Here is an 11658-nt window from a genome sequence, read left to right on the forward strand (position 1 = left end):
AGAATGCACTGTAACGCAAAGAGCACATTTCACATTTATTTCTTGTCTCTCGACTTCTAGTGTAAAATTTGTTATTGCGTACTGGCGGAAAATCAAACACTGTCATGTCGTGTTTTTCTTTTTCCAATAAAAGTTGTAAGCGGTTATCTTAAATGAGTCATCTTTTTGTAGATGATTTTTTACTGCAACACGAGCTTATCCAGAGTGTTAGATCTTCTTGTTGACATATTAATGTGAAGGGTTACACAATCGACTGTTAAATAAAGAAAGAAAAAAAACATATAAAACACAACCCTTTGTTCTCAACCCTCATTATTATTTCGACACTCATTGAATGGAAAATGCAAGGAAAGCATATCCGTCCGCTGCTTTCAATCCATTACCAAGCAAATTTCCTCCTGGGAGAACATGCAGATTGCTGGTTTTACTGTAACAAGAGAAGTCGATCATTATTAAAATACTGTACAGCTATTTATACAGTGTGCGTTTTGGGGGTGGGGAGGGCAAGAGGGGTTGGTGGAGTGCTCCCTCAGGCTCCTTTAAGGGGGTGCAATAATTACTATACCGTAGAAGCCTCCACTTTTCCTTAAAGTCTTATTCCTAGTACAGTAATTTCCCAGTACCGTGGAATTTTGATGTGAAACTATGATGCGTGCCTATAATATCCAATAAATGGGATAATCTGTGTTCATTATTTGGATGGGATTTTTTTTTCCCCTCATTACTTTCTTTGCTTTAATGACTGTGTCCTAGCACGAGGCTGAAAGCTTCTGCTTGGCACTGATCGAGCGCGTGGGCGACTGTTGCACGCATCGTGCACGACCTTAAAGAATGGGCCGGACTCCGGGTGCCTCCTCTCGGTGCTGCGATGAATGGGGGGCTGCGTCAAGCGCGCTATATAAACGCGCGCAGCTCGCTGCGGCTCCAAGCTTCAGTGAACAGCTCCGCGGTGCTGAACATCGACAGCAACACGAGTGGAACCATGGACCGACTCCCGTGGAAAGTTTTTCTCATTTGTTGCCTGGCCACCGCGGAGAGCTCCGCGCAAGACTTGGGACAGAGGCAGTTTATTTGCACGTCGGTGCCCAAGGATATGGACTTGTGTGCGGCCACCATGCAGAACAGTGGGCCGGCGGAGGACCTGAAGACTACCGTGATGCAACTGCGAGAGACCGTGCTGCAGCAAAAAGAGACCATCATGAACCAGAAGGAGACAATCAGGGAACTAACGTCCAAGTTGAGTCGCTGCGAGAGTCAGAGTTTCCCGGCCGCGGCGGGACCCGGAGGGAGGCGTCCGGGCGCCAAGAACACCATGGGGGATATTTCACGGGGCACCGCAGAGACCCTGGCCCAGCTGGGACACACTTTACAGACTCTCAAACAGAGACTGGAGAACCTTGAGGTAGGCAAGTTCCAGTCCAGCCAAGTTCTCCGGGGCTCTGTAAGAAGCCGAGCCACACGTCCACACTCGGTGCATCTTTTACTGAGCATGGGCAGAATACTACCGTGTTAATTCATTAGGTACACCCGCACGGTAGAATGATGCAATGCACGCACTGTATCACACAGTTACGAAAATAATCTCGATCGCAATCTCAGAAAGTGATCGATAGATAGATAGATAGATAGATAGATAGATAGATAGATAGATAGATAGATAGATAGATAGATAGATATTCTTTCATCCCATGAGGGAATTATATTGTCACAGCAGCATTATTCACGTATGGCTATAGCATTAATAGAGAATTAGCCAGCAGAGTAAAAACTAATAATAAAAAGAGCACCGTTGACAAGGAAGTAGGATATCTAATAAAAGTAATTAGCCGTTGCGCGTTATGGGACGGCGAGCGTGTACGAATCGCATTCGCAGTGGCGACCATCACAACTGTCTGTAAACATGTAGTTTTAGGGTCGCTTTCAGTGTGATTCGGTGCCGCTCGATGTCTTTGTAAACCATAACTAACTTCATGTTGAAATAACACCCCGCCCCGATCAAACACAGTTATCTTAAAAGCGAAGAGGAGCTTGGATATGATTGATATGTTGTGCAAGTGTAGCCGACCTTCGAAAGTAGCTTACCCGACGAGTGCGCATACGGGAAACAGTGATTAGTTCTTCACAGCAATTTGACGTAGAGCTAAACATCTGCAAATACACGAACGTCGAGGCAGGTCATTTAAAAATAAAGATCTCCATCCGCAATTAGTCCTTAGCTTTCGGCTTTTAACAAATGCCTTTTCCCTTCCGTACGCTACAGCAATACAGCCGAGGGAATAACACCGTGCAGGCGAACAGTCTGAAGGATCTGATTCAAAACAAGATTGATGACATGGAGAAGCAGGTTCTGTCTCGGGTCAACACGTTAGAGGAAGCCAAAAGTGGTTCCAGGAATGACAGCGAGCAAAGGAACCGAGTGGAGTCCACGCTCACTTCTCTGCACCACCGCATCACAGACCTGGAGAAAGGTGGGTACATTGGATCTGCCTCATAGGGGAGAGTGTCATTAAAGTCGATTTATTGCCCAAGATCGTGCACGTCAGGCCCCCGAAGCCCGATACGATGAGTTCATGAACTCCCATGGACTCAGATGTTTTTTTTCTCGCTTGCTACTGCTGCTGCGGCATCCATCGCCTCGCGCGCACACTCGGGGAAGAAAGCTGCATTGCTTTGCATATTTTAAGACGAGTTTTCCTTTGAGCCTCTTGCTGCTTTGCAGTCAAGCGCAGACAGTGTTACAGAGTGACTGACAAAAGAAGAAGAGGAGGAAGAAAGAAAAAAAGAAGAAAAACTAGAAGCCTGAAGTGATCACAAGTAAATTTCTGTTGCGGAGAGGTAATTGCTGATCGGTGCTTCTCTCATGGGCGAGTTGGAGCATTTATGGGGGTTTTCAACTCTCCTACTCGTGAGTTTGAGGGTGTGTGCCTACGCGGGCGTGAGCGTGTGTGCGTGTGTATACTGGTAGTCACACTCTACGACCAAAACAGCCTTCTTGTGTTTTCTTTTTTTCTGCGTGTAACACAGCTTCCTCTCACATGACCAAAAAACACGCATGTCCTGTAATCTAAACGAATACTTGACATTGCCATCGATGTGAATGTGAGTTTAAATGGTTGTGTATCTAAATCTGGCCTGTGACTGGCTCGAGACCCGTCCAGGGCATATCACGCCTCTTGTCCAAAATCAGCTGGGGAAGGCTCCAGAACATCCGTGATCAGCAAAAGGACACATGGTCTAGAACAGGGGTCCCCAACCGCCGGTCCGCGGACCGGTACCGGTCCGCCGGGCATTTGGTACCGGGCCGCACAGAAAGAACTTGCCTTAATTCCGTTTTATTTATTTCGGAATACGAAAGATGTTTTATTTTGAAAACTAACCGGATTCTCCGTTACATCCGTCTGTGTCCAGCTTGACACACGTCAAGCCACGCTTCTCTGTAACGCGACCAATTAGGCTAAAAACAAACACCGGAGCTCGCAAAATGAGTAAAAAAACTGCTGGAGATCGCAAATGACGGCGGCCTTAAAAGTACGTTCGAGACAACTGGATTAAAGTTATGTCTGAATACTCTGAGATCGCCACAATAGCACTTTTGCTATTTCCGACATCCTACCTGTGTGAGGCGGGGGGGATTATGCAGCAACGGCGACGAAAACAAAATTACGAAGTAGACTGGACATAAACCACACACTTGCGGTGTCATTGTCTCTCCTATTACCCCGAGATGGGACCGTCTGGTTGCAGAAAATCAAGCTCGGTGCTGTGGTGAGTCGTCATTTTCATGCACTTTGAATTTGCGTTGTATCGTATTTTGAAGGCATTAAACATTGCCATAGCGATTGGAGTTTGCGGCCAGATTAGACGCCCCTTGTGTTTATTATTATATTTCGAAAACACCACAGTTTTCATGCAGCTCATACCATATTATTTTGTTGTATTATTTCCGCCACACCTTAAATGCCGGTCCCTGAAAATATTGTCTGACATAAACCGGTCCGTGGGGCAAAAAAGGTTGGGGACCCCTGGTCTAGAAAATGGATGTATGGATGAACGTGTCATGGGTACATTAAAGGAAATGGAAAGTATAGCCAATAATAGGAAATAGACTTATTTGGTATTACAAACAGCAGGACAGAAAATATATCTTCCATTTGTCACTATTCAGTTGTGCTCATACGAATTCCATTCACATCTTCATTGTTGGCTCATGCGCATAAACATGAATTTTGATGAATGTTGCTCTACCTCTTCCTAATCCCCAAATAGACCCACTAGATAAAAATAATTCCCATGTGAGCAAAAGCAAACTTTTACAGACAGACTGGTATTAATCTCATGTGCAGGCAAAGAAAACAGACCCACGGATAAGTTCCAGCTGACGTTCCCCCTGAGAACCAACTACATGTACGCCAAAGCCAAGAGGAGTCTACCCGAGATGTACTCCTTCACTGTTTGTCTGTGGATCAAGTCCAATGCCTCACCAGGGGTGGGGACACCCTTTTCTTACGCTGTCCCGGGTCAGGCCAACGAGATGGTGCTGATTGAATGGGGAAACAACCCAATGGAGATTCTCATTAATGACAAGGTACAACATCTACGCAGCTGGCTCGTACATGTACAGTCCATATTGTATGACACTATAAGACATAAAGTTAAAAGATGCATTTGAATGAACAACCTGTAACTTCCCTGATCCAAACCAGGAAGATGAAAGATAAAAGACATTGGTTGTTATTCAGCAGGACCGGGAGGACGGTTTTCAAGTTGCATACGCTGCGCTCCGAATGAAGATTTAAATCGACATTTATCTGCTGCAGGTTGCAAAGCTGCCGTTCCTCATTAATGACGGCAAATGGCACCACCTGTGCATCACGTGGACCACCCGAGATGGGATGTGGGAGGCCTTCCAGGATGGCGTGATGAGGGGCAGCGGTGAAAATCTGGCACCATATCACCCCATCAAACCAGACGGGGTGCTCGTCTTGGGACAGGAGCAGGTAGATCAACACACGGATTGCCGTGGAAATGCGCAGCACTAAAATATCAATTGTAGTTTGAGTGCAACTTTTTGCTGGAGTTACATTTCAAAATTATTAACTTCCCGACAAGCAAAGAAATAAATCTAACCACTGGAAATGAGACACATGCAACAAAATGCAATGACTCACCCTTTGAAGAAATGTTAACTGCTGGGTAAAAAAACAAACAAACAAAAACACGTAATCAAACAAGAAACTATGAACTCACTGAACTTTGACGACGCATGGCGGATGGAGAGGCAAAAGTGTAGAAGGAGGATATATTGCTTGTGCCTGGGAGGCATGTCTCTTGACATTCACCGGTTAACTCCTCCATACACAGCTGACTTTGCCGTGTTCATTCCATCCCTTTATATTATTGATGTTGACATTGTGTCACTTCAGCCTGACAAAAGCGTACTGAGCAGACCTGACACATGCGTATGTGCCTCATTCCTATGATGTGATTACTTTATTTTTGCTACAAAAAAACAAAAGTATGACTTTCATGGCATTCGACTTTGGAGTATTTCATAAAGTGCTCTTGCTTTCAATAAATCACAAAGGAAAGCTCTTTTCTTGAAATGAACAAACTGAATATTGCCTGACCAACAAGGTGAATAAACAAGAGTGGAGTCCTTTTTTATGCTGGATTCAATCTTTTTTTAAAAAGATTGAATAAAAAAAAAAGAAAGCAACAAGCAAGCAAGCAAGAATGATGTCCGCCGCTATTGGCCAATGACCAGTCAAGCGTGTACTCTCACCCGATGTCAGCTTGGATCGGCTCACTAACAACCCTAATAAGAACAAGTCACCACCTGCAATGTCTTTCCAAATATTGTTTTAACAACCCATCCATCCATCCATTCTCCGATCCGCTTTATCCTCACAAGGATCGCGGGGGCTGCTGGAGCCTATCCCAGCTGTCTTCGGGCAGTAGGCAGGGGACACCCTGAACCGGTTGCCAGCCGATCGCAGGGCACACAGAGACGAACAACCATTCGTGCTCACAATCACACCTGGGGACAATTTAGAGTGTTCAATCAGCCTGCCATGCATGTTTTTGGAATGTGGGAGGAAACCGGAGTACCCGGAGAAAACCCACGCAGGCCCGGGGAGAACATACAAACTCCACACAGGGAGGCCGGCACTGGAATTGAACCCGGTACCGCTGCACTGTGAGGTCGACGCGCTAACCCATTGACCGCCGTTTTAACAACCATTTTTAAAAATGTGTCTCCTTTCGCAGGATACACTCGGAGGAGGCTTTGATGCAACACAAGCCTTTGTAGGTGAGTTAGCGAACCTGAATATCTGGAATCGGAAACTGTCCATCACCGAAATCTACAACTTGGCAACCTGCAACAGTAAAGCACCAGCCGGCAATGTCTTTTCTTGGATGGAGAGCAACATCGAAATATTTGGAGGAGCAACCAAATGGTCCTTTGAGCCTTGTCGTTCAGCCAACTGAATTGAATTGAAGCCATAGAGAAAAGGCCGCTGTGTATTTCTGAGTTTATGTCGTTCTCGTCTTCATTTGATGTTTGTTAGAGGCCATTTGATCTGGACTTTAGTTGTAAGCTTCAATCTGGAATTTCTGCCATTCCCAAGAATTTATGTGCTGGACAACTGTTCTCATTCTGGGGGTAGGCGGGCTCATTCTGGGACACCTTGATTTGTTGTTTTCTGATGTGTTCACTTGAAAGCACAACTTCGATTTTTGTTTTGGCTTCTGTCGTCTGGGCCGAGCATCTGGCAACGTACGCTCCGTATCTGGACAAGTCACCATCCGAGCAAGGTATTACGTAACAGTTCCCACCTGTTTCTCAGAGGAAGCCTTGTCAATTCTCATCGGTAGTTGACGCTGTGAAGAGATGTCGAGCGTGAGGCTTTTCTCCTCCTCCTCCTCCCTTTTAACACCACTTGGCCCCTCCGAAACACGCACTGTGACTGACAAAGAGAACAGACGGGCCGAACGTCGGGCATGAATGAACAATGAAAAGTCAGACAGTGGCACAAGTCAGTTTGTATATGTCGTTCGCTTCAAGTGTTTCTGTAAGAATGTCGCCGACTTGCCAACATTGTTACAAAGCCTGGGTGCCTTGGGCTGGTCCAAATATTCAGCACACATACACACAATGTTTTAAGTTGCAAATTCAGTTTTCATCGGTTTTCATTTTCTCTTTTTCAATTTCTGGTTTCGGATTGTTTTCCCCAACATTTGTTTTGGCAGGTGTTTGTACTGCTCTGTATTAGGAATGTTACAGTATCTGTATAGTAACAGCATGGATGACAGAGTGCTGTGAAAGCATTGTTGAAATCTGCTTTATTATCTTTGGGTGTGGGTTTTTTACTGCATTGTTATATGCTCCAAGCATGGCAAACATGACAGATGAACAATTTAATTTTTGTAATAAAAATTGTGATACTCAATGTCACAGTGCATTTCTGGTCTTTTTTTTTTTCTTGATTTGCAACGGAATGATCAGCAGTTCAAGTTTGAAGACGGCAGTTAGAGTATTTTGGAAGGTGTCTTTCCTTCAACTTGTACGTTATACAAAAAGTAGAAATAAAGCGGAGGCACTAAACTGCGAGCCACATAAATAATAACAGGAAGAATAAGGATAAGTTATAATATGTATATGGGGAACACAGTTCTCAGAGTTGCATTCATGCATACGAATCACAAGAGTACAAATGTGACGGCCAATAGCCTAAAGACAGGCTCTTCTGCTGAGATAATGGTGCATTTTTGTCTACAAATTCACCAAGATTTAGTTTCAACTCTGATATTGTCACAAAGTATTGCTGTACCTTGTCTGCTTCATGTCGAGTAACCGTTAATGCAAATGTTTGTGATGGGTCACCATTTCGATTAAATAGCAGTCCAGGATGGTGGTTGATTTACGCATGTTCAATATTGAGAAGGTAATGTGTGAGAAAAGATTGGTTACACTTACAACTCAGTTCATTAAAACCTTAACTTCCGGGCAGGGGTTGACCACCTTATCTACTCCAAGACAAATAGACAGACGACCACAGACAGAAAAATAACAAAATCATTTTGACATCTAAAGCAAGAGTAACACTTCATTTCGTTTTTTTTTTTTTTTGGTTTCTTTCTTTGTTTTTACCTGTACGTATAAAACACTACTCTGTGTTGCATTTATGAAATCTATGAACTTTTACAGAGAACACAACATTTTTATTTCTGCATGTGACCAAAACAATTTTGAACTCTTCAAAAAGATGCTTTTGGTTGAATCTTACTTCCAAATAAAAGAGTCAATATCTGGTTGACCCTTCTCTTCTCCATGAAATGAAAGCCAAACTTAAATCATCTACCAGCTGCAAACCAAAGATGCCGTCTGCTTGTGTTCCGTCATCATTTTATCGCAAAAGGAGCGTGCGGTCAGCTATTCAATTTAAATTCAAAAGGCCTATTTCAAGTAACAAACAAAATATATCTTCGCAAAATAATAGGCGATTAAAATATTTATTGTTCCTAGTTAATGTGATTTTTGCTCCTGCACCTGAGCACATCAGGGTTGCAAACGTCATCTTAATTTCCACACATAATTGTAAGCTGCTAACTGTCAGGCGTGAGCAATGATTTGTATTTGATATACAGTCGTTTATATGGCACGTAGAATGAAATATTTTGTTTTACTTCAGAAACGTGTCTTTTCTTGGATTGATCCATTGTTTGCCTGCTGGGGGGTTAAATAGGTCAATAAAGCTTGATGCCGTAATTGTGGCGCATGTTTGGAGCGAAACCCCCCCCTAAAAAAGACAAAGGAAAAAGTTTTAATTTCATAAGTGCACCATAATCATTCAATTCATATTGAGGATTACATTTGAAAAGTGAAAGAACTACTTTAATTCTAAATTGAATACTCATGATATATTTTCAAAAGTCACAGAAGGCCACAGCAAAAGGATGAAAGGGCCATGTCCGGCTCTGGAGCCGCAGGTTTCGCAACCCTTGGCAATCTGGTTCCGAAACATGGCACGGACTGATGTGTGCTCAAGTTTGGTATGGATGTACAATAACTGTTAGGCAATCTTTCCTTTCAGGTTATGAACATTGACCGTCACTTTGCATAGCATTAAAAAAAATCCACTACAAATATGCACGGGCATGCACGGGCACATGCTCAAAGTTTTCGACATCTGATGCAGTATGAATCACATCTTGTGATTGTCTAATGCAAATCATTAATGAATGTTTCCGCTGTGAGCAATACAAATAATTTAAATAACTAGCATAAGTGGTTCAGTTAATGGATGGAAGGTCTAATTCCGAATTTTTAAAAAGTCAATGGCTAACTCCGCCGTCATGATCTTTCCTCTGGCCATCTGTTAATGTTAACTGCCGCGTCGCACGGAAGAAATAAAAACAATTCAGCTTTGTACTGTAGAATGAAGCTGGCCAGTGAGGGACAGCAAAGGATTTTGGTCATGTCTGGAATGGTTCGAATGACCGAGTGTGAGCATGCCCTCAAACATCAATTCCCACAAAGGTATATATAGTATACTGTATGGAGAGAAAATACGCAAACCTTTTTAGAAAGACTGCAGGCTGATTTTTGGTGTTAATGCTGTCCTTGAAGTGGATTTTCATTAGCAGAGAGAGAGAGAGAGAGAGAGAGAGAGACACACACACACACACACACACACACACACACACACACACACACACACACACACACACACACACGCATCACTTTGCAGTAAACCCCCATGGTGCACTGCAGAAAAGAGCCTGGGTCGAGTAGCAGTGAATAGAATGACAAGGCATTTGTACAAAGTGCTCCTGAGTCCCACTCGAGCTCTGTTTTATTCCAGTAAGGAGAACAACGTAGAGGTTGGGGGGGAGAAAAAAAAAACGTGCTTGGCTGTTCATTGAGACAGAGTCAGGCTAGGTTGTCTCATAAAAAGTGAACAACATTAACGGCATATTAATCGCAATATAAATTAATCCCTACCCATCAATCCATTTTACGGGATATGCCTTTCCCCTGTTTGTGGTTGTGTGCATTAGAGCGCCTATTCCAGTTGACTCCACAATAGACTAATAAAGCACTCTGTCACAGGACCAACATGGATGAGGCAATGGAGGGAAATCACGCCCGCGCCAGTTGTATAAATGAAAGCCATGTCAGCAAGCACACTACTAAGACCCATCACCATGTTAATATTTCCATTCCCTTCCACACATTTCAAAAGAACACCGAACGGTTGTAAACTCCTCAATAATCAGCTCTTAGTCGTCAGACACTTGGCAATGTTTGTCTCAATAGTACTGTAATCAGGTGTATACCGGTACATTGAAACCGTCACGGATGAGTCAAGATGACAGATGGAGGTGAGATAAAGAAAGTACTGTGTCGGATCAAATGGTGGAAGTAAAAAAAAAGAAGACTGCAGTGAGGATTTCAACAAGAAGTTGAGGAAATCTCTAGGTTGCCTTAAGGAACTGGAGGATGATTGGGTTGATACAGCAACAATGATTAGGGAGACAGGCAGGAGGGTGGTTGGTGTTTGTTCCATGCAGAAAAAGGAAGATACAAAAATTTGGCTATCGAACAAGCAGATTTAGGGAACCGTGTGGAAAGAGAGATTGGCAAAGAAAAGGTGGAACAGTGAGAGAACTGAAGACAGCCGGCAGTAGTATGAGGAGAGGACACTGGAGGTCAAGAGGGAGCTGGAAATTGTCAAGAAGAGGTTGGCTAGAAAGGGACAAAGTAGTTGGACCGTTTGTCCGGCCAGAGCGACCGAGCTGCGAAGAATTTGCAGCAGTTTAGGGCGATTAAAGACAGAGATTGAAATCTACTGACGAGTGTGGAAGGGGTGCTGAGTAAATTGAATGAATAGGTTGAGGAGATGATGAATAGGAAAAATTAAAGGCGCAGGAGGACAGAGGCGGTAGAAACTGTGAAACAGAAGGTAAACCCGATTAGAAAGGATGACGGCCAGAGCGACCGAGCTGCGAAGAATTTGCAGCAGTTTAGGGCGATTAAAGACAGAGATTGAAATCTACTGACGAGTGTGGAAGGGGTGCTGAGTAAATTGAATGAATAGGTTGAGGAGATGATGAATAGGAAAAATTAAAGGCGCAGGAGGACAGAGGCGGTAGAAACTGTGAAACAGAAGGTAAACCCGATTAGAAAGGATGACATGTGGAAATCTCCAAAGAGGATGAAGAAAGGCTATTCGTTCTGATCAGATACTGGTGATGACATGGAAGTGCCTAGGGGAGATGACAATGGATGTTTTGACAAGATGGTTTAACTGGATATTACAGAATGACAATATGCCTGAGGAGCAGAAAAAAAAGAATGTTGGTTCCAATTTTTAAGAGCAACTATAACATGCACTATTATAGCAAATAAAAAGGAATTTGGTGATACTGTACATACAATGAAACTTGGGAAAAAGTAGTGGAGACCAGGAAATGGATATTTGTGAGCAGCAGTATGGTTTCATGCCTAGAAACAGCACCACAAGTAACTGAGAATGCTGATGGGGAAGTACGGGCAAAGTAAGAAGCGGCTGCATTATGTCTACATGGATTTAGAAAAAAAAATTGGTAGCCAATGTAGGGGCAGTGGTACTGTATGAGGAAATCTGGAGTGGC

The 11658-nt window shown here is 43.5% G+C and overlaps 1 protein-coding gene across 1 annotated transcript; it reads left to right on the forward strand.

Moving 5' to 3' along the window:
• Window positions 1-846: 846 nt before the first annotated feature.
• LOC109527531 (neuronal pentraxin-1-like) lies at window positions 847-7456 on the forward strand. The gene is made up of 5 exons (XM_019889522.1): window positions 847-1402; window positions 2261-2468; window positions 4344-4585; window positions 4818-4997; window positions 6268-7456. The coding sequence occupies exons 1-5, from the start codon at window positions 869-871 to the stop codon at window positions 6487-6489; spliced, it is 1386 nt and encodes a 461-aa protein (XP_019745081.1). The 5' UTR covers window positions 847-868; the 3' UTR covers window positions 6490-7456.
• Window positions 7457-11658: the final 4202 nt, after the last annotated feature.

This window comes from Hippocampus comes, unplaced genomic scaffold, assembly GCF_001891065.2.
Source record: "Hippocampus comes isolate QL1 unplaced genomic scaffold, H_comes_QL1_v1.1 scaffold86, whole genome shotgun sequence".
Classification (NCBI taxonomy): Eukaryota; Metazoa; Chordata; class Actinopteri; order Syngnathiformes; family Syngnathidae; genus Hippocampus; species Hippocampus comes.